The sequence below is a fragment of the Polypterus senegalus genome, chromosome 1 (genome assembly GCF_016835505.1).
Source record: "Polypterus senegalus isolate Bchr_013 chromosome 1, ASM1683550v1, whole genome shotgun sequence".
Classification (NCBI taxonomy): Eukaryota; Metazoa; Chordata; class Cladistia; order Polypteriformes; family Polypteridae; genus Polypterus; species Polypterus senegalus.
This window is the reverse complement of record NC_053154.1, coordinates 182,089,208-182,113,748: the sequence shown is the minus strand read 5'-3', so window position 1 is coordinate 182,113,748 and position 24,541 is coordinate 182,089,208. Positions and strand designations below refer to the sequence as shown.

The 24,541-nt window shown below is 42.5% G+C and overlaps 2 protein-coding genes across 3 annotated transcripts in view; one reads left to right on the top strand and one right to left on the bottom strand.

Annotated features, from left to right (window-relative positions):
* LOC120535962 (acyl-CoA (8-3)-desaturase-like) overlaps positions 1–17,265 on the bottom strand; it is a 290,759-nt gene extending 273,494 nt beyond the window's left edge. Inside the window, exon 1 of the mRNA XM_039764207.1 lies at positions 17,153–17,265. The gene's annotated coding sequence lies outside the window, so the exon portion shown is untranslated. The remainder of the gene's footprint in view (positions 1–17,152) is intronic.
* Positions 17,266–19,170: 1,905 nt separating this feature from the next.
* fads2 (fatty acid desaturase 2) overlaps positions 19,171–24,541 on the top strand; it is a 106,316-nt gene continuing 100,945 nt past the window's right edge. For both annotated transcript variants that reach the window (XM_039764192.1, XM_039764188.1), the window contains exon 1: positions 19,171–19,739. In XM_039764192.1, the coding sequence (XP_039620126.1) occupies positions 19,677–19,739 (63 nt within the window). In that variant the 5' untranslated portion in view covers positions 19,171–19,676. The remainder of the gene's footprint in view (positions 19,740–24,541) is intronic.

Genomic DNA, 24,541 nt, shown 5'->3' with positions numbered 1-24,541 from the left:
GGCCCGAAGAAAGGCATTGTGGCCAGGACTTTGTGGACTATTTGGGGTTTGTGCACGTGACTGGGTCTTTGTGACCACTATTACTGTGTAAATATTGTAAATAAACGTATAGTGGTGTTTGAAAACAAGATGTCCGCCTGTCTGTGCCCGGGTGCCGTTCACATCTGGCGTAGTCGGCAGGATGCTCCGCCTGTTTCAAGGCGGAGACCTGATCTAAAAAATATTGTTGTGGACGGCCCGGTGCAGCAGGGGACCCCACCACGTACGCTGGTGCTGCGTGCACACAGCCCCGCGGGTAAAGGAACCCCACGGACCGCCAGGGTCCGCAGGAAGGCCATGTTTCCCTGATGCGGGCAGGTGGCGTGCCTACAACGAGTGCAGCGGTCTCCTACAAGCAGGCCGTTGCTGAAGGCGCCCGGGACCGCATGGCGTCAAGAAAGGCCACGCCGAGGAAGTGTCCTCGGTTTGACGAGTCCGGGAAGGTGAGTTCTCTGCCTAGCGGCAGCCGGCCCATGGGGACCGGGCGTGTTTTCTCTTTTGCAGGCAGGGACCTCCCGATCCACGCCGGTGGCAGGCGATGCTGGTCTGCGGGGCCCGGCAGCGTGGCGGCAGCAGCGAGGGCTGTGGAGGAGGAGACGCTGCAGCTCGAAGGCGCTGGCAACAGCAGGGCTGCCGGCAGGCACGTCGCCACCGCAGAAGGGGAGGCAAGATGGCCGCGGACCAGAAGTCCCTCCCCCTGACAGGCACGCGATTGGACGGTGTGTCTTGCGGGCCCGCCGATGACTGCAGAGAGGCGGGACCAAGGAATGTCCATCACGGGCAGGGGAGACCCGATTGGGCGGAGGAGAAGGCCCACAGGAAGTGGCCGGCGCTGGAGGCTGACAGAAAGGTAGGCTCCGCGTCGCTTCACTTCCCGTCTTTGCCGGCTGCTTTGGCGGAGCTGGGGGTGTCCCTTCAGCCCGCCGGGCAGCGTGTGTTGCAGGTGCTATGTGCCCTCCGGGCTGAGGTGCTGGAACTGGAGAGGAAGGCGCTCGCGGCGCTGAGAACGTTTCAATCAACAACGGACGGGCGCTGACGCTGGAATCTCCAGCGGAGAGGTACAGCGGAGACGGTGAGTACAGCCGACTCCGTAAAGCATACGGGAGGGTCTGCTGAAAAGGCTGTGATGACAACGATCAGTTCCGAGTAAGCAGCCCTCCGACAGGAGTGCTTGGCGCCGCTGGCTGTATGCGCGTGGCGAGGGGAGTCCGTGAGGACGCTGAATGGACACGGGCTGCTAAGTGCCCGGGTCCTAGCGCCCCGCCCGAGTCGGCTGCGGTCTTCGCGCCGCACTATAGGGACGCAGACGGGACAGAGGCGCCTTTTATTCCATAAGGAGTCTCAAACCGTCATGGCGTCCCAGAGTGAACGGAGGAATAAAGGGCTGGGTGCCGATTCCTCCGATATGAAGGGGACGCAGACGGGACAGGGGCTCGCGTTGGTTATACTGAGTCGCACACCGTCAAGGCGCCCGAGAGTGAAGGGAGGATTAAGCGGCTGGGTGCCGCTTCCTCCAATATGGTGAGGCAGCGTTGCTGGGTGCACGCAGACGGCTGGCTGCCCTCTGGGAGAGCAGAGGGAATCCCTGAGGCAGGCAGAGAGAGAGCAGGCGGTGCCGACGACTCCATCATCGAGAGGGACACGGAAGCCGCGGAGAGGGTGCCGATCAGGCAAGTGCCGGGTGATTGGAGGGGGGAACGCTGCCCGTGCATGGCACGAGCTGGGTGCTTTGGCAGCGGTTCTGCCCTGTGTTCTCTTTGTAGGGACGGACCCGGCGGGCTGAAGGAACCCCGCGTGGCGGAACAGCCCTCTGATGTCGGGCCGTCAGCGGAATGTTCTCTCTGCCGGTGCGCAGCTGCGCTCACAGCTGGAGGAGCCTACGGGGAACGAGTGGCTCGGACCAAAGGCGCGGAGGTCTCGGAGGGGTGCGATCGAGGAGGCCCGGGGTGTCAGTAAAGGGGAGCACAACCTGTGCGAGGCACAGGGATGCACCAAGGGCTGGTGCTCGGATTGTGTCTCCGCCCCTGTCCCTGCTAGGAGTGCGGGGCCGGACCCCGGCTATCCTCGAGTGGGGCCCGTTTCGGGGCTCTGCTGCCCTCGCGGGACAGGTCGCTCTTGCCCACAGTGGTCTTCGCTGGCTGTGGGGCACTGTCAGGGATGCCAGGGGCCATGACCCGGCGGGGCGCCAGGAGGGACGGAAGAGGGTCAGAGCCCTGCCTGGATCACGTGGGGTTTGCCTTCCGGGTTGCTTTGGGGGCCACGGGTCAAGGGCATGGAAGCCCTTCCCTGTAGGGGCCCGTGGTCACCGCCAGGAGCGCCCCAATGCCTTGGGACTTGTTTCCCCAGCACTCCCGCCACACCAGGAAGTGCTGGGGAAGACTGGAGGATACCGGAGAGCTGCGGAGAACAGCCGGCACTTCCGCCACGCTGGGGCGTGGCTAGAGGAGGAATGCCGGGAACACCTGGGGCTCATCCGGGTCCTGTATAAAAGGGGCCGTCTCCCTTCATTCGAGGCTGGAGTCGGGTGGAAGTAGGACGAAGCAAGAGGAGTGTGGAGGCGGCCCGAAGAAAGGCATTGTGGCCAGGACTTTGTGGACTATTTGGGGTTTGTGCACGTGACTGGGTCTTTGTGACCACTATTACTGTGTAAATATTGTAAATAAACGTGTGGTGGTGTTTGAAAACAAGATGTCCGCCTGTCTGTGCCCGGGTGCCGTTCACAATATATATGTGTGTGTATGTATATATGTAGATATGTATGTATATATATATGTTTATATGTGTGTGTGTGTATATTTATATATGTAGATATGTATGTACAGTATATATATGTTTATATATATATAGATGTGTGTATGTATATTGTCACGCACGCTACGAGTAGGAGGCAGCGGACGGATTGAGCGCACCTGGGAACATATTCGCCAGCAGGGAATGGTGGGGTACTAACTTTCTCCCTCTGCTTTCTCATAGGATAAAGGACCTTCCTCCGCCATAAGCCGGGTATTGACGCGCGGCACTTCCACCCTTCCTCCGCCATCTTGCCCTGACGTCACCAATCCCATCCTCCCTCACGGTCCTTCCCAGCATTCCTCCACTTCCAGCTCCTCCCCAATAAAATGGCCGAGGACGCCATGGTTCGGCGTCGCGTTATGAACTGTTTTGTTTATGATTTTTGACCAATTTAAAATATTGAATTCTGCACAATATACGGGGCTGATGAACCCCAAACCTTTATGCTGTCTCCTCTTATATCTTTTACAGTGGCGTAGTCGGCAGGATGGGGCGCTGGCTACGGCCAGAAGGACCCCAGGCTCGCAGAGTCGTTGAGCAGGTGGCCTGTGAAGGCCTGGTCAACGCGATGCCCAGTTCCCTCGCCCAGCAGGTCCGGGTGCACGCATACAAAGACATGCGGGTCTCCTGGACGTCTTGGAGCGTCAGCTCGCGGTCCTCTGAGTCGGGGGGTCAGAAAGGTCTGCTCGGGGGAACCGACAGGGACGGGTGGCCAACCCAGAGCCCTCTCGACGCGCTGCGGAAGCGCCGCCGAGACCTAGAGAGAAGCCGGCCCCGCCGCGCTTGTACAAGTGTGGCGAGACCGGTCATTTGCTGCCAACCTGTCCCCTCACCACGGCGGAGCCCATGGACTGCACCTGGACGACATTAGAGAGGTACTGTGCCCCGCCGCATCCCTTGGCGACTCCGAACACGGGAGTAGTGTTGTTGAATGGGCACGCAGTGGTGGCTTTGTTTGACTCCAGCAGCAACATAACCATTGTAGCTCTCCGTTTGGTCTTACCGCGACAATGGCTGAAACAACACCTGTTGGTCCCTTGTGTACATGGGGGGACCAAGTCGTATCGTTCCGCGTAGTGTTATATCACTTGGAAGGGGGAACTAACCAAATTGACAGTCGCTGTGTTGCCTGAACCCCCCTATCCAGTGATTTTGGGACAAGACTGGTCGAAAAAAATTGGCGGTAAGACACCCACCGCTCCCGGGGCCTTGTTGGATCTAGTTATGAGGGGGAAAGGCACCCCTCCCGCGGTCTCCACGCCGTGCATAAGGGCAGGCCCTAGTGGCGCTGGTGCTTCGGGGGGTTTCCACGACTACGGACCCCGACCCGGAAGACTCCGCCGGGGAAGGGACTGTGGTGTTATGGGTCCACAGCTCGTGGAGAAAAGGCCATTGATTTTAAATAAATAATCATCGCACCCGAGGCGGCCGTGAGGGGGCGTTGTTATGCGAGCAGCGGGGCAGTCGTCGATGTGGGCGTTTCTCACCGTGTGCACAGGTGAGGAACTGCCCACATTCGTGATTGCTCCCGTGGCTAATGCTGCAGCTGTGATGGCCCCTCACGTTTTAAAAGAAGCGCAAGTCGGTTGGGGAGAAGGAGAGAGAGAATCGATTAGAGAGAAAGAAACGTTCGGTGGAGAGAAAGAAACGATCGGAGAAAGGAAAGGAGAGGACGGAGGTTACCGGGAGCAGGAGAGGAAGCAGGTCGGTGAGAGAGAGCGAGCGCGAAGAAGCGAGCGGACGTGCGGCGAATGGCCTTCGTGGACAGCTGCATGGAAGCTGGGTGTTAGGCCGACACCAGCGTGTTTGTGTTGATGTCGCTCCCGCTGGCGAGGAGGTAGCGGGAGTGACCAAGGTGAAAGCGGCGAGCCGCAGAAGGCCGCAGAAAGGCAGCGGAAGTCGGGAGGCTTGGAGTGGCAGTCCTTGGTGTGAGCGTCCTGGAGACCAAGGAGTCCAAGTCTCGAGGCTGGGATGAGAGCCAAACCGAAGCCAGGGATCGGGAGGTCTCCAGTCTTGCGTGTGTTTGAGGAGGGCAGCTGTAGAGAGCGTCTTGCCTGCTGCTTGGCCCATACTGGGATAAGCAGGTGAGACGCTAACAGAAGAGCACCAGATTTGTTTGTTGGGTTTTAAGACTGCTTCCTAAAAAGATTTTAACCTCTCGTTTTTAAGGATTGTTTTTTCTATTTATTGGTTTTACTCCACGTTCTTTTTATGGATTATTTATTTAATGAATTTGAAGAACTGCACTATTTATGGAACACTGTTTTTGTTGACTGTTTTAATAAAAGCACTTTTGTACTTTCAACCATCCCCTTGCTCAGATGCTCAATTTGCCTCCATTGACTGGCTCACTCGGTTTCATTATCGACGGTGTTGGGTTCAAGTGCTTCCAACATCAAAGGGAGTGTGGAGCCAGAACCCACATCGTCACAGGGACTAGCCAGGGAACTCTTCCGGTGCCCAGGTCACAAGACCATCTCGGCAGCTTGGACCATCAATTTTGGTCCACGCCAGCCTCCTTTAAGAGGGAGCAGTGGAATGATGACTCCCTGCGCTTTGCCCGGAATGCTGTCGTTCTGCCGAATAGCTCACCAGCCAATGGTTCCACGCCGCGTGAGTCCTTTTTTGCCCTCGAAAATAATCTGTTGTACCGAGTGGCGACCCATGAGGGCGAGGTGCGGAAGTTGCTGCTAATTCCGCGTACCTTCCAGCGGGAGATATGCGAGTTAGCACATGCTCACCTCCTTGGCGCCCACCTCGGGGCCGAAAAGACGCTGGAGAGGATTAAGCTCCGCTTTTATTGGCCTGGGATTAACGAGGAGGTCCGGCGTTTCTGTCAATCTTGTCCGGAGTGTCAGATCCGCCAGATTCCTAGAAGGGACCGTGCTCCTCTCGTCCCTATACCCCTGATTGATGTCCCGTTTGATAAAATAGGGGTCGACTTAGTAGGACCCCTGGAGCCCTCAACCCGTGGCCATAAATATATACTAGTCATGGTGGATTATGCCACCCGGTACCCAGAGGCGGTTCCCCTGCGCTCCGCTAATACTAAAAGCATCGCACGGGAATTAGTCAATTTATTTTCCAGGGTCGGCATTCCCAAACAAGTCCTCACGGACCAGGGTATGCCCTTCACTTCGGATACGTTCAGGGAGGTAGCCAAATTACTGAGAATAAAGCACCTGAAAGCGTCTGTCTATCACCCGCAGACTGACGGGCTGGTGGAACGATTTAACCAGACGCTTAAGCAGATGCTCTGCAAGGTAGTCAGCGCGGACGGCAGGAACTGGGATCAACTCCTCCCGCTCGTGCTTTTTGCTTACCGGGAGGTACCCCAGGCCTCTATGGGCTTCTCCCATTTGAATTGTTGTATGGGCGACAACCCCGAGGAGTCCTCAACATACTAAAAGAGGGCTGGGAGGCTGAGGCCCTTCCCTCCTCTAACATATTAGAGTACGTAGCACAACTGCGCGATCGGCTCACAAAAATTAGACCCCTCCTAAAGGAACATGTGACTCGTGCGCAAGCAGCGCAGGCCCGGTGTTACAACCGCAACTCCGTCCTCAGGGAGTTCCGCCCTGGGGACCGAGTTATGGTGCTCGTTCCTACCTCCCACTCCAAGTTGCTCGCTCACTGGCAAGGGCCTTACGAGGTTAAAGAGAGAAAAGGGCTCGTCGACTATTTGGTGAAACAACCCAACCATCAACCGAGCAAGAGGATCTATCATGTCAACTTGTTAAAACCTTGGAAAGACCGGGATGAGCTTCCCGCCTCCCATAGATTACTCTCCCTTTTCACGGCACGAGCACGACTGCCCTTAACCTCGCCGAAGAGCTAACCCCCAGGCAGCGGCAGGAGTTAACCCAAACCCTCCGAGCCATTCCCGAAGTAGTGAGCGAGTCACCCGGCCGGACCTCGCTGATTGCCCATGACATAGTCACGGACCCCGGTGTAATCGTCCGGGAGAGGCCCTATAGACCCCCGGAGGCAAAACACGTGGAGGTGGAACTGGAGGTGCAACGAATGTTGGACATGGACATAATTGAGGAAAGCCATAGTCCCTGGTCCAGCCCTATTGTCCTCGTGTCCAAGCCAGACGGCTCCTGGAGGTTTTGTAACGACTTTAGACGTCTGAATCAAGTCTCCAAATTCGATGCCTACCCGATGCCCCTCATTGACGACCTCCTTGAGCGGCTGGGTACGGCTCGATACTTGACTACTCTTGACATGACGAAAGGGTATTGACAAATTCCCTTAACGGCATCCGCGAAAGAGAAAACAGCCTTTAGCACCCCTAGCGGGCACTGGCAATACAAGGTTCTTCCATTTGGGCTGCACGGGGCCCCGGCGACTTTCCAACGTCTGGTAGATAGAGTGCTGAAGCCCCACCAATCCTATAGTGCCGCCTACCTGGATGACGTCGTCATCTATTCCGGCACCTGGGAGGAGCATCTATTGCAGGTCACAGCTGTCCTCAGAACACTAGCTAAAGCCGGCCTCCGCATCAACCCCCGGAAATGTTTTTTTGGCTTAAAGGAGGCCAGATATTTAGGCTACCTGGTAGGGCAGGGACAGGTGCGACCACAATGCTCAAAGGTTAAAGACATCTTGGAATGGCCCCGTCCGAATACCAAGAGGCAGGTGCAGGCTTTCTTGGGGCTAGCGGGGTACTACCGGTTTGTTCCCCGTTTCTCCGAAAGGGCAGCACCCTTGACTAATCTGACAAAGAAGGGTGCTCCCCTATACGTGGTGTGGACCGACAAGGCGGAACACGCATTCAGTGACCTAAAGAAGGCCCTAACGTCGGCACCTGTGTTAAGGTCGCCCGATTTTGGGCTCCCGTTTATCCTCCAGACCGACGCTTCGGACACAGGCCTGGGCGCCATGTTGAGCCAAAGCGTCGACGGTGTCGAACACCTTGTGATGTACTTAAGCCGGAAACTGATGGACCGCGAGACTCGGTATGTGGCAGTGGAGAGGGAGGCCTTGGCCATTAAGTGGGCGGTGACCCATCTCCGTTACTACCTGCTGGGTCGCGAATTCACTCTGGCGACTGATCACGCTGCACTTCAGTGGATGTCCCTAGACAAAGAGACGAATCCGCGGGTCCTCAGGTGGTTTCTGGATTTACAGCCGTATAAGTTTGCTGTCACTTATCGCCGGGGCACCCTTCAGGCCAATGCCGATGCCCTCTCTCGTGTTCACGACCTCTCAGTTAGGTCCGCCCGACCTGACGGTCCTGGGCTAAGGGGGGGATCATGTCACGCACGCGCGAGTAGGAGGCCGCGGACGGATTCGAGCGCACCTGGGAACATATTTGCAGGCAGGGAATGGTGGGGTACTAACTTTCTCCCTCTGCTTTCTCATAGGAAAAAGGACCTTCCTCCGCCATAATCCGGGTTTTGACCGCAGTGTGTCACTTCCGCCCTTCCTCCGCCATCTTGCCCTGACGTCACCAATCCCATCCTCCCTCACAGTCCTTCCCAGCATTCCTCCACTTCCGGCTCCTCCCCAATAAAATGGCCGCGGACGCCATGGTTCGGCGTCTCATTATGAACTGTTTTGTTTATGATTTTTGACCAATTTAAAATACTGAATTCTGCACAATATACGGGGCTGGCGAACCCCAAACATTTATGCTGTCTCCTCTTATATCTTTTACAATATATATATATGTACTTGTGAGTATATATGTGTGTGTATGTATATGTATGTGTGTATATGTACATATGTATATATATATGTATATATATGTGGATGTATGTGTATATATATGTGTGTGTGTATATATATATATATATATATATATATATATATATGTGTATATGTTTATATGTATATATGTATGGATATGTATATATATATATATATGTTTATATTTTGTGTGTGTGTGTATATATATATATATATATATATATATATATATATATATATATGACAGAAACACTCATAACAGTGACAAAACAATTACATTGACATGTTACGTTATTTTCAAAGTGTTTCCTTTTCTTTTTCATTACTTCTTTAAAACACTACTTCTCACTTGCGCGGGTATTTTGCTAGTATATATATATGTGAAATAAATGAACCACACGCTGTGGCATTAGCTGACTTGCTGACCAACCACAAGTGTTACCTGGTAGGTAACCACCCATACACTCGGATTGTGATTCAGACTATGAATGCCTTGAAGGTAATTACCCCGATCTACATACTGTCAAATAAATGAACTACACACCGTGGCGCAAGGTAAGAGGCTTTGCCGCTGGCGCCTGAGGTTCGATTCCCGAAAGGGAGTGCAGTGAGTGTGTACGCCTGATGACCCCAGAATTAGGGCGAAACACGTGTTGTGTACTCTTTGCATTATTTGACAGTAAAAACTATTTCAACCATATATATGTGTGTATATGTATATATATGTAGATATGTATATATATGTGGATGTATCTGTGTGTATATATATGTATATATATATGTGTATATAAATATAGTGTGCATATGTGTATATATATATATGTATGTGAGTGTGTGAATGTATGTATATGTATATACATGTTTATATGTGTGTGTATCTATACTAATAAAAGGCAAAGCCCTCACTGACTGACTGACTCACTCACTCACTCACTGACTCATCACTAAGTCTCCAACTTCCCGTGTAGGTAGAAGGCTGAAATTTGGCAGGCTCATTCCTTACAGCTTCCTTACAAAAGTAGGGCAGATTTCATTTCGAAATTCTACACGTAATGGTCATAACTGAAAGGTATATTTCTCCATATACTGTAATGGAGTTGAGCTCGAAAGCCGTGGGGGGCGGAGTTTCGTGTGACATCATCACGCCTCCCACATAATCACGTGAACTGACTGTCAACGCAGTACGTAGAAAACCAGGAAGGGCTCCAAAAAGCGCTGAAGAAAACATGCATTATATAATTGAGAAGGCAGCGAAACAATAATAAGCGAGCGAGTTACATATACAACCATATTCATGAGTGCTGCTACTTCGGAAACAAAGCACGGTGTAAACCTAAAGTTTAAATTAAGTTCATAGACACGCTGCCGCTGGCGTTTGTCATGCCCACGGGTAATGCGGGATACAAGTTTAATGAGAGGACACAGGATATAAACGAGAGTTTTGATCACTTTGTAACTAAGTTAAAATTACAGGTAAAGGGTTGTGCTTATGCAAATTCCGAGAGACTGTGTTTGTGGGGGACTGACAGTTAAGGCGGGTGGGGGAGTCACGTCATCATCTCCCTTCCCATTCACCTCATTTCACTCTGAGCTGAGCTCCGCAGCTGACGCAGTCTTTCAGAAGTGACTTTGTGACACTGCTACCAAATACTCACAGAAAAATCCACAAGTTAATACACACGCTGTCTGTAGAGTTTTTCCACACTGAATCCTCCAGGCACTACTTACAAAAGGTTATATTAACAATCGTGTTACGTTATTTTTAAAACGTTTCCTTTTCTTAGCACAAGCACAGCTGAGAAGCTTCGATGCATGTGCTCCATAACACGTTAAAAAATAATGCATTTAATCACACTTTCAATTCCAAGCAAAGGGGAACTTCTGTCAATGCATGATTTCCTGGTACACCGACTACATTGATCACCATTTCCCTATTCATTTTACCCTCGCACCCAATTGGTTTGAGAAGTATGAAAAAATATGAGGTTAACAAAGAAAAACAGATCACCAATTGAATCTTTATGAATAATCGATTCGCCATCAATAATTGTTTTGGTAAAGCCATACTCAGTGTAATCCTCCTTCCATTTTATAAATTTTCCGCCACTAGCCATGATTAAATGAACATAAAAAAGTAAGAGCGAAGCGAGGGTGACTTATTCAGGCAGGCAAGCGGCTCAATAGCTCGAATTTGGATATAAGTAGATTCTATTTAGTCCCCAGAAATATCTTTGGTAGGAATGGAAGTTGAATTTAGTCTTTAAATTTCTATGGTAAAGAAATAGTTACGCAATGATGACTAAATCTAACTAGACTTTATATATTCAGGTTTTGACTTTATATATTCCAGCGATGACTTTATATATTCAACTTTTTACTTTATATATTCAGAAACAAGTTTTGACTTTATATATACCGACGCTGTCTTTATGTATTCAAGTTTTGACTTTATATATTCCGACAGTGACTTTATATATTCAAGGTTTGTCTTTATATATTCGAGAATGACATATATATATATATAAGTTTTGACTTTATATATTCTGATGCCAACTTTATATATTCAGAAAATCAATGTATTTGCCTGTTTGGCACCCCATAGTATATGTGTCTGTGTATATATGTACACATGTATGTATATATACAATGACAAAACAATTACGTTGTCAATCATGTTACGTTATTATTAAAATGTTTCCTTTTCATTTTACTTCTCCGCTGCCAAGTGCAGGTATTTTGCTATATATATAAAGTATATATATATATAGATATAGATATAGAGATATAGATATATAGAGATATATATATATATATATATATATATATATATATATATATATATATATATATATATATATACTTTGTATATATATGATGACAGCAACAATCATAACAGTGACAAAACAATTACATTGCCAATCAAGTGCTGGCAGGCCATGTGGGTGGAAAAGCTGAAGCACTTCCGGGTTGCACAATATATAAAGGACCACCTTAAGCACAGTCAGTGAGCCAGAGACAAAGCTTGCTGGGAGGTGTGGAGGAGAAAAGAAAGAGAGAAAAAGAGAATAATTGTGAACAGTGTTGTCTATTTACTTGAGCACTGTGAAGAATTTAAAGAAAGAATACAACAAATCTTGGTGCTTTTAACTTATGTCCTTAGTGTCTGTCTGTTGGGTTTGAGTTGCAACAGTGCCCTCTAGTGTTCTTAATATATACAGAGTATGACTGCAAAACATATTAAACTTTATAGTAGAGTGTTTGGAGACACTAGTCTTTTGCTGAATGTATACTGTAGAAAACTATAATATAATCTGCTGTACAGCAAGCTTAAATGTGTTTTCAATTCTGATCATGTTTAGAGCAAATCGTTATGAATAGTTTCAGCCAATCTGTGCCCTCCAAACATCCAATACAACAGAGTGAACCTTAACTGTTATAGAAGATATAACAATATTAACTATTGTTTGAATAACTGTTTAGTAAAATAGATGGCTAACTTATTTCTTAAATCAATTTGGAAATGCACGCACATGCCTCTTAAATTAAACAGTACACTAAAGTGCCTACATTTACAGCATTTATTTTAGAAAGATGGACTTTTTCCTTGTTCCCATTATTATGCATTAGAATTCCTCAGTGTCATGTACTTTGTATTATTCTTCACTACTCACGAATCCTGCTTCTATGAGATTCTGTCTTATATGCTGTATATGCAAACATTTTAATGGGAGCGTTTATTGAAATGACTGTAGCAAACCTGCCCTCTTCTTAAAATTACTTAATTTATATAATATTGACAATTAATCATATGATCAAATATCAAGCGTGCTGCGAGTTTGTGTTGACTGTGCTGCATTTTTTTTTTTTTTGTGACATCATCTTAGTAGAGTGAATGCCGTTAACAACGTATTCTGTCCTAAATGACAGGTCACAAGCTTTATTGGTATTTCCTAAAGGCCAATGCTTCTCAAAGTGTTTATAAATATTTTTGACAGTGTTTTATGTTAATTTTAATAATTGTAAACATAATTATCCATATTCATTGCCCGTGTAGATAATATTTGATGAGAATAAACAAAAAAGTAACAACGCATATAGTAGTTATGGTTCGTTTTTTTTTAATTAACAACACTCATTGTTTGAAATGTTATTTTTTTATTTTTATTTTTAGCAATGGAATGCTTCAGTATAAAGTTGATTTATTCCACTTCTGAAGGCATTCATTGTCAGTATTCTCCATTGTATTTGGTCCCAGTGTAATGTGAGGTTTAATGGGCTGAATGGCCTGTTCTCATCTATCGTAAATTGTTCTAATGTTTTAATTGCAATAGACTTGGCTGATAGACAGAGGGACAGCAAATGAGCTCAAGTAATGGGAGACAAGACACCTCCCCACCCTGATGCCCTGGCTCTTCTCATTAATATTTTTGTGTTTTTTCTCATTATTGGCATATTACCATTATTAATATTGAACATGTATCTAGAAAAAATGTATGTCTTATGTTATGTGTATGACAGGATGGACAGTAAAGCCTTGAATGAAATTCAGTGTTGATGATCAATGACAAGTGACAGCAAACACCTGCTTTGGTTAACAGGACAGGAAAGGAGCAAAGAAATGTTAAATGTGTCAGTGACTGGGACTGCTTAACTGGAAGATGGTGTAAGAATACAGAAAAAACAAAAGCTTAGTCTTTTAAAATTTCTATTTACATAAATGATTTATTCTGCTGTGCTACAGTTTGGATGACTTCTTAATTACTGATCCCTCTCCAGCCATTGACTAGACGCATTCACAAGGGATGGATGTTTCTGAAAATTTTGAACGCTTAGGTTCATATGTACTTATCCAGCTGCACAGTACTTAAGTGATTTTTATGTGATGAAGGTTGTGTTTGGGGTTACGAAGTCGGTGTTCTTTTTCTTGATTGTTCAAGTAAAACTTTTGTGAGACTTTACTACGTCCGTCTTATATTTTTTTAAAATTTCTTCTCATTTTGAGCCTGACGCAGAGGTCGCTACAATATATAGAATTCCAGCATGTTAATAAAACATGACCCCTCTCTTCTGAACCCATGCTGACTGTTCAGTAAAATTCCTGCTCATGCCACATGTTGATCAATCTTATCTTAAATAATTACTTCCTTTAATTTTCCCGTGATGCACGTTAAGCTTACTAGCTTATAGCTGTTTGGCTGTGCCCAGTCACTCTTTTCATATAATGGGATATTATTTGCCATTTTCCAGTCCTTTGGAATTTCACCAGTGCACAGTGAATTCCTAAAAATATGTGTCCAGGATTTATATATGTACTTTAAACTCTTTCACAACTCATGGGCAAATATTATCTGGTTCTGAAGAGTTGTTTGATTTCAGCCCATTTAATCTAAGACAGAGAGAATTTTAAGAGATTCTAAGAGAATTCTAAGAGAATTGTAAAATTCTACTTTTACAATTTCTATATCACTCAGTACCTACTTTTAGTAGTACCTTTTACTGCAGGGAGGTTATCTACTTCTGACTTGTTAAGACCTCAGAAAAATGCAAATTTAGTTCATCCGCTATTTCACACTCTGTATTTTTTTAATTCCCCTTTACTATTCCTGATGCACTTCACCTCCTCCTTGATGTGTATTCCTCTGTATTGTACCCATCCCCATCTTTGTTATTTAGCCAGATTTCTGTTCTTGCTTTAATATATATGTATTATATATATATATATAAATATGTTCCATTACATTCAACTCAAACTCACTTGTTTTATTTGTGATACTTCTATTAAGGCAATCTATTTTTATGTGTTACTTCTTTTACTTCTGCATTTAAACATTGGATTAGACTTTACATTTCTATATATTTTTTTACTTTTACACTATTATTTGTTTCCCCTTGTACCGTTCTAAAACTGGCCTGTCCTAAACTCCCTGCCCACCCATTCCTTAGTATAAACAGTCCTCGAGTAACTTACTCATATGCCTCCCCAACACATTGGTGCCACTCCTGTTCAGATGTAACCTGTCATGGCAGAACAAGTCCCATCTGTCTCAAAAGGTTTTCCAATGCTCCATAAACCAATACCATTCACCAAGATTTGATCCACTTGTCAAGCCTTGTAATCTCCTCAAGTCTTACCTGGACTCACTTACCTTGTCAATTTTGATTCTTAGCCTGGCAACTAACTCTTGAAATGTGGATCACAGAAATGACAGACTACCCTTATGTATGGCTTTTTTTCCAACATGAAAAATGACAAATGGATCCATCCCTGCTCTGGCCAAAAGCCTATCTACCCTTAAAGGGAAGTCTCCGACCTGTGTGCCTAGTAGGTAACACACTGTGCAACACTCTTTGTCTCTGAAGCAAACCTGTGTTTCAATCAGCCCTAATGATTGAGTCTGCAACTATTACTGTCATACAGGGACGTGCAGTCAGGGGAGCTAGGGGAAGCAAAACCTCACATGTCATCAAGAAAAGTAAAACAACTAATAATGATAATATGAAATAAATATGTTCACTGGTACAGTATGTGCTATAAATTTGTTTTCTGTATGATTCCAATAATTATTTTGATCATTTTTATAGTTAAAAATTGCTGAATTTGTGCATTTCCTGTTCAAATACAGGGGAGAAATGGCAATGAGCCTCACCTTGGACTGCGCTATCCCTCACACATGGGGTTGATGCATGCAATTTGCGCGTGCCTGCTGCTTTCTCTCAGTATGTCGCCAATCTAATGTTTGCAGACACTCTTATTATACACCCTGACTTTCTAATATATTTAATGAATATGTGTGACATATTTAGTGTTGCTGATCAGACATAAAACCGCAGTAATAGGCACAAAGGGAGGCCGGCAGTACCAGGCTGCACCAAAGGGGGCGGATGTGAGCCCAACAGGTGCTTGTTGCTGCTGCTCTTCTATGCAGATGCTCTGGGCATCAATATGTCAGCAATATCAGAAAGTCAGGTCCACTGTTTATTTATTTTTTATTTTTTTGTTCCGACTGACTTCCAAAGTGGAAAATTAAGATAAAACTAAAGGAAAGGACTTTGACAAGAAAGAGATGGAGATTTTCGTGGAGAAAGATAGGTGCATGGACTTCATTGACAAATAAAAGTTAGACCATAAAAGGTTTTCAATTTTATAAAAAAAAATGGGACCAGAATAAGAAAAAAAAAATGCAATATTTAAAAGCTAAATTTTGACCTTAAATAAAATATTCTTTTGTTTTTCTTGTTAACCTTTCGTTGAACAGTCTGTATTAAATTTGATTAAAATTTCATAATTAAAAGCTTTTAAAAACAACGAAATATTTCAATTAAGGTCAAAATTGAAATCTGTTTATCTTGTATACCTCTCTATTCTTTCATTTGTATTGAATGAGTATTAATTGTGGAATTGCAACAGCAAATTTAGAAGACATGGAGGGTGCAGAGCAAATGCGCTCTCTCTTCTCTCTCGCTGCTATAAATGTAATGTTCTTTCTTAGCCAAATATTTACCTTACCTATGTATCTGTGTAAAGAAGATGAGATATGAAACATAACCAGTAATCAATGTGCATTGAATAGTGAATAAGCTATTCTTTTGGTTCATATATTTGTAATTCTGACTCTGAAGAAGTCAGTGCCTCACCAGCCATGAACCTCACTGCACCTCACTGCTGTCACAATCACTATAAGAAGGTAGCCTGTATGTAAGCCTGTATGGAGGTATGTAAGAAGCCTGATCTTCCCTCAGCAAAGTTAATCCCAACACCACACAACAGAAAAAAGTATATATTTTCATTTCCAAACATCAAGAATTTTGTTCCATATCTTTCAGTTAAGCTTCTTCACCTAGTAATTTAAAAACAATACTGCTTTTTTCTGCCTTTACCTCAACTTTTGAAAACAATGGCAGTCTGTTTAATTATTGCACTCTTCATAGCTGCTGTATTCATTGTTGTGTACTGAGGGTTATTAAATTAGTTCATTGATACTGTAACTGTATTATTGTTTTTAAGAGTAACTTCTGACAATGTTTACTTTGAGAGGAATCCCTTAATTTTCACAAGTGCTCTCAGTCATGATGTAGCCTTTTGTGTATGTTTTTCAGCAACGTAATCTTTTCGATTATGTGAATTTTTATACATATATTCGATAGGAATTTTTTTTGCATGCCTTGAATTTTAATGCTGTGGTATTTGCGTGTGGAAGTGTATCAACGAAGGCCATTTGGATTAGCAAATATTAAATTATTCACTGTTTAATTATTTTTTTAAATATTTTTTAAAACTCTGCATTTTTAATTTTTTTTCTGTTTAGTATACACCTTTAAGATGTGTTTTCATTTGCTTGGTATGGCAATGTTTTGCATATATTGTGTGTTAACAAGCTTCCCTATTGGTTAAACACCAAAATCGTTCCGTTTACGCAGTTTTTTGAACTTCACAGAATTTAAGACATTTCCCACCCTAATCTTTAAGGTCCACAACCTCGTGTGCCCGAGCCTTTATTGTTTAAGCCAATTTCCCCTGGTGTACAGTATTGTAAAGTGACTGTTTCAGCACCACCGCGAGGCAGACTGAACCCGCACATACAACCATATAATTAAATGGAAAATAAGTCGGTCGCACTCAGCTCACCTTTCTGAGAACCAGCCACTTGCCAGATATCGCCAAGCCGGGGATACAATGCCCCAGTTTTGAAAGAAATAGCTATCCAAATCCCTGGAACCCACTTCTAAAAACCTCTATCCGGACTCCTCCTACAATTACACCTAGTTTCATTTAAAGAAACACGACTCCAGAAAGCTAGCCGAAACGGGAAAGGATCTTGACATCAAAACTCATTCTGTGCTTACCATTGTCAGAAAACGTTTTAGTAAAGTGTTTTTAAAATTGCGGTACTTTATGAAGAACAAGTGAATTACCCCACCAGTCACACCTTCATTAATGTGTTTTTTTCTGAGAATAGTGTGTTGCTAAACTAATAAGGATATCTAATCTGAAATCAACCTGAAAGGTCCTTTACGTACCTATTTAGCATTTAACGTTTACTACTTTGTACAGTATTCTCTGCCGGATAAATAAGCATGCAATTAATTTAAAAACAACTAATAGTACGGTATCCTTAAATGACATAATAAAATATACAGTAGAAAAACAGCCTTGGATAGGATGCAACTCATCATAAGTTACACACGGGCAATAGTGTTAATGTAGCCAGTTAACCTAAAATGCATTTTGTTTCAGGACAGTCATTGTACCAAGAAAATGAGACCACAAAGAAAACATGAAAACTTCACATAAGTTGTGACTCTGCCAAAGTACGCTCTCTGTTTCCTTTCCTGGCTTAAAACTGTGCCATCATACCATGTAAAAGTTATCAGCTGTTTCCAATTATGGCCGAAGTCCTATTGTCAAATTGTCATTCATTCTTCTAAGAGGGAACAAGGACATTTTAGTATCTATACAGTCCGACATTTCCTGAGTAAACTGCTGCATTTTGTCAAATGGTTTATACAATATATGACTACATATCTTTTTTCTCTAAGTTCTGTTCCTTTTGAGTCTGAATTTAAAGTATATTAAGCACTAAATCATTAGCAAATATTAAAAGTGCTTCAGTCTATGATAAGTGAAAAAGAACAGAAAGTGTTTCTATTGAAGATATTTTGCTGCTGGAGTTCAAATACCTTTCTTTAATACAAATCATAGAACAATATGTAGAGCATCCATCCATCAAATTCCTAAACCTAATTCAATAATGGGTTGATGAGTGCATTTACAGGTAAAGTGAGACATCCTGCACTGAAACTGAAATGCTGACACATTTCCTGTGTCCTTCTATAAACTCAGCGTGTTTTAGCTTATTCATTGCACTGTTTTCTAGTACTTCATTATCTGGTTACTACAAAAAACCCAAAGCAAGCCTTGAAACGTTTGGGACACCTGGCAATCTCATGGCACAAAGGGACAAAGCATACGTGTAAACTCATTCAAACAAATGTGGGGATTCATTGCAACATTATCAATGTGTCTGGGAAACTTGTAAATCCAAGGTAAAAGTTTTTCTTAACCCTCCTAGTTCAAAACAAGGTTAAAAAGACAGCAATCCTAACAAGGAAGAAACCAGTCTCGAATGAGACTCACTAGTTCATCGCAAACGCAATTTTACGTAAACAGAAATCACACACACAAACAAAGGTAGCGCATGCAAACGCCACTCAAAAAGTAACAAGCACGGGATTCAAATGTATATTCTGTAACTTAGCAACATCATCACTAGCTACTGGGGTACACAATTCCCCACAAAGAATTGCCTCCAATAGATGTAATGTTGTGATGCAATAAATCTATTATAATCACTCGTGAAATTTCAGAATTTGGTATGTGTTTCCTTTTAAACCAATTTGTTTTCTAGCAGACACCTGCACAAAACTAATGAATGCAAAACGTTATGAACGAAGTTAACAGCGTTGCATTATGTTTTAGATCCCAATCACTCATCACTCTGTTTTGTTCGGCCTCTTTAAGAGAGCCGATTACACCTGCGCAGTTCGCTGACTCTCATATGGCCTGATACTGCTTTGCATCTTTTGAAAAAAAAAAAAAAAATTAACCCTGTGTTTTCTTTATCATTTCAGACAACTTTATAAACTGTATCATCTCCACAAATGTAGAAGATGTACATCGAGCATCATGAGAATGTGCAAAGGAAAAAAGAAAGAAAACGTTTTAATTAAAAGTCTTGAAGAGCTGGCTGCTTTACAAATAAAATATGGAGAACGGGGAATAAGCAAAGGAGCACTATTTGCATTACCCCGATATAATACCCAGAGCTCTAAGAATAATAGCTGTCTTCATATATAAGCAAATAAATCCCGATATTCACCCAGTTAGTCGCCCGCCTTCAGGCCATTTTTACTTTAGTTTATGGTGGTTTATATGGGAAACCGACATCCGCCCACAAGTTTATCACCTTCAGATATTTCTAAATATCGATTGTCTAAGGGAACAACATATTTTAAGAAAATTGTGCGTCACTAATTACACGGTGAACGCCAAATCCCTGAGGGAAAATAGGTTAGTGTTATCTCTTCTAAGAATAATCCTCATTAAAGGAAATTCAAACGGCGTTCTCTTTAAAACTAGGTCAGTCCTGGGAATGAAAGACAACCGTTCAGCATTAAGGAAGACTGACAGACACATTCCATTCGAGAGGGCAGTGGTAAGCAAGCCTTAATTCTGTTTCAGTAATGTATATTTGTAACAAATCAGTGTTTAATAGTATTACTATTGTTGTAGTTTTAATAATACAGAAATATATTATGGCAATTAATAATGGAGAGGATCATTTGTTTTATTGTGATGAATAATTTGCAGTTTGGAAAATCAAGCAAATCACCCATCAGGTACTTGAGTGAGCTGCGTTAACGGGTAAGGAGCTAGTGAGAGCGAGGTTTGTGTGGTTAAGTATATAAACGGATTTTTTTATAGACTTCGATGTACGTCTTAAATTTTAAATCGACACAGATTTTAAGGAGACTCCCAATACGTTATCTTTGTATGTGTGTTTATGTATTTATGTACAAAGGTGTGTCTACTTTTATTGTCGATTTAGCATAAATAATTTAAAGAAAGTAAAAATAAAGCTATTAATGAAACAACACAGTAATTAGTTCAGATGGTGTTCAAATAATTTAAACTTCAGTAATGTAAAATATCAAAACCGAAAACAGGTAATCCGTTGCCAACAAAATATTGCGTACAGGTTGCATTTTTTTATAAGAATATTTCACTGTCAAATATTACATATATGTGAAAGCAGTTTTCAAGACAAGGCCCTATAAAGCTAAAGCTGTGGATTGTTAAAGTAAAAATAAGCTACTCATTTCTCTGTCTGGGCAGCAAGTCTGCTATTGAATCGTTAAATGCATTGCACTATATTTCTTTGCCATGAAGGAGAGCAATGAAAAGACATCTGAACCATTCTGTAATTTTGCTCCTCAAGTACCATTTATTTACTATCGGAAATCACCTGTAAACGCTGGTGTTCTGCATGATATGAACCCTGTCTGAGAGGAAGCATCATGAAATATATTCTACGCGAGGAACTGGAAAATAAATAACTAACACTTAAAACAAGAAATGTAATTTTGTTAATTTTGTCCCTGGTGTTCAGTGCTACATCAGGGTAATATTGTGCTTAATTTTGCAACTCTGTTTTGTAAAGGCCTAAAGTTAGAATCATAGACCACTGTACTGTTAGTATCAGCAAAAATAGTGCAGTAAGCAATTAAAATGATATGATCAGTAATATTAGACTGAAATACAAGTATACAGTGTCTCAATATTAAATACCAGCATTTGACTAATATGCATATATTGGCTCTAAAGTCATTAAACCTAATAAAATTTAAAATATCAGGAAACAATTTCTGATACTGTTCTTTTACATATAGACCAGTTCATTATATCTAGACAAGTGTTAAGGGTTATAATTTATATTTCTTGAATAACATATGAGAAAAATGAAATGTGTTGGATCAGATATTTTAGCAATATCATCGGATATACTATAATATATATAGTATGCCAATAGAATAACTATACTATTTCATATTACATATATTATTTTTTCACAAACATTAAGTGCTTTAATACTTTATTATTTGGACTCTATGACAATTGTTTTTTACTAAATATTCTGGCACATTGAAACAATTAATTGATATTGGCAAGTAAAACACTGCCTAAAAGTAAATACTGTACCCATGTAGTTTAAGAACATTTTAAACCATTAATTGTATTGCATACAGTATGTTTAATGTGACATTGTATGTTTAATTTAATATATTTTATAGGAAATTTTACATCGAAGTGGGTTACACAGTATCTAGAGTAAAGAGTTATATAGTATTTATCACCTTTTTTACATTGCCTGCATAACTAATCCTGCAAAACTTTCTACTGTATGTTTAAACAGAGACTAGGTTACACTTCAGAAATTACTTTGACAGAACATCAACACATGGCTTCAAACAGTGAAATAAATTTTAAAAACTGGGTGGTATGTTTGTATGGTGATTAGCACCGTTGCCTCATAGGGTTACTTAAGTGTTATTGTAAGATACTGTAAAGGATTACAACAAAATCCACTTAGTTCTTCCTGTATTTGTATCAGTTCTATCCTGAAACTCCAGTCTGCTAGCACAGTCAATGGATGTACTGTTTAAATTGGTTGCTGACTATACATTGGTGATGTATAAGGAAGTGCATTTCTGAGTAAGTGTATCCTGTGATCCATTGGTCCATTTTTGACTCCTGCATTTTACCCAGTGCTTCTAGGATAAACGTCAAATAAAATTACTTCTCAATGCTAATAGTCTTATAAATGTAACTTACATAAAATATTGGGATAAACTTACCTTTACTAAAATAACATCTTGAGGTGAACATAACAAGCACAAAACTCCTGACCTTTTCTTTTTTCTTTGTGTTACTTTTACACAAAATACTGGCAAATGTTCTTTGTTTTTTAGCTATGCTACATGCTTCCATGTATTTTTTATTTATTTGTTTCACCATGCTGGTAATAACCACAGCATATCACAGTCTCATTTTAGGGTAACCAATATTTTTAAATTGGCCTGGCTTGAGAGAAAATGTGTTTTATAAGAAAGTGCTGTGCAATGTTCAGGTACTAGTCTTTGGAATTGGGGTCATGGATTTATTTGGGGAAATTTAGTAAATTCATCTCACAAATGTAAGGTAAGATTTTGAAGACCTGCTTTTTATAGCAAGAAAAAATGTCTGAGACAGAAGCTGTAGAAAGGTTCTCAAGAGCTGGTTGGAATTCAAGAGACTGCCAAAATCAAGAAAATGTTATTGGGTTGTTTAAAATTGAAAAAGCATACAAATGAAGGAATAGACATGGACAGAAAGAATTGGGAAAAATCTATGTTTTGAACATACGTTGGGATTAAGTATCATTTATGATGAGGATAATGATGACTATACCCTGCGGTGGGCTGGCGCCCTGCCCAGGGTTTGTTTCCTGTCTTGCGCCCTGTGTTGGCTGGGATTGGCTCCAGCAGACCCTTGCAACCCTGTAGTTAGGATATAGCAGGTTGGATAATGGATAGATGGATAATGATAACTATACAGTAAATGTTCAGGACATATTTCAGATATACAATATAATGTGATTATTTCTCAAATTCTTAGACATCTTATAATTTATTAATCTCACATAATATTTTGTTCTCTTTAACAGTAAGTTTGAAAATGTAGTAGTTGAAGGTAAATTTCTTTGGGTCCAATATTGTATGACAAAAATATTAGGAAATATTAGGAATTTACAGAAACAGCAAAGCCAATTATACCCTCTCATGCATACACTGTCACTCACAGACAGGGCAGTATCAATTCATTTTTATTTTTTAGTTCCGGACTTGCTTTGAACTTATAGACAGGACATTCAGATGTAATTTCAAGCCTTAATTTCTCTTTTAACTGAAAGCAAATAATAATCATCATATCTGCTTTGATGGACATTTTTCTGGTTTGCCTAGATTATTTGGGTGCCCTCCAATTTTTTTCTTGACTATTCATGGTCTTAGATATTCTTTGCAGTGGCCAATTATTTTCATATCATCAGACACCATCTCTAACCATATCTAATTTGGTTACCTCTTGGCCTCTTTCCCCATCCCCTTTACCCCCATCTGGTGGCATAATTTCTCCCAGTCATCCTGTCTTTCCCTCCACATACCCAAGTCACTCTAGTCAGTTTTTCATCAGTCCAATGTCTGTTGCTTCCACGCATCTTTCTCTGAACTCAGCATTCATCTTCTTGTTATTCCCCTAACACCCTGCATGACATTGTGATCATTTGTATCTGTTCTTTCCAGCTTCATATTCCACTTTCATTGACCATGTCTCACTCACACAGAGCATATCTCAAACAACTTTCATAAACTGTACCTTTCAACCCCATGGAGATCCTATTAGAAGTCAGAAGTGGTGACAGCATATATATCTTCTTCAATGCACCTCTTAAACTGGCTATCTCTGCAGTGGCAATATTTATGTCTGCACTCAACAAGTCACCTAAGAAATAGAACTTTCACAATTTTTTTCAAAAAACCTAATGGCTGACATTGAAATTTACTCTTGCTGCATCAAAATTCTGCAGCCCTTTTGCAGGCCTTTCCAGTTCTCACACCTGCCACTTGCAGACTTAACTTCAGACCACTATATGTTTTATGCACCCACTTCCAGTAAACTATACACTATGCATTGGATTGAGTTTCTCTCAGCACTTCTTTTACACATGGCGCATAGTCATGAACGCACTTCTTCTATGCCCCCCTGCCTTTATGCCTCCAAATGTCACCCTGGTCTTTCCTGCATTTACCTTGAAGTGTTTGACTTCCAATTTAACTTTTTATTTCAGGATCTTTTCCTGTAGTTCAGCTTCACTCATAGCCATTAAAACAAGATGATATGCATACAAGAGGCCCCCTGTCAATTCTTCATTCACTTCTCTGGATAACATCTCCATGACTGTCACAAGAAGCAGCAGACTCAGAACTGATCCCTGGTGTAGCTTTACTTTTACTTTAAAACCTTCACTATCCCCATCTAATGTCCCTGCCACTGTTCATAATTTTGACATAGCCACTGACATTAACCATTCATCCACAGCTAGCTTACTGAATGCCTAGCTCACTGCCTTCCATGTCATTATGTTAAACATTTTCACCATCCATCCTCTAACCCGCTGAATCCGAATACAGGGTCACGGGGGTCTGCTGGAGACATTTTCACCAGACAAATGTAAATGCACTTTCCATTTCTTTGCTAGGTTCACTTTTTTGCGCTGTATTTGTTATTCGCTTAGTAGACATCATACCAAACTTGATTTTGCTAACATTTACTTGATCCCTGATTCTTTTTTCTAGCTCTCTCTCAACCACCTTCATTACCTGCCCTAAAACCTTGACTGCTAGATATGAACCACATTCT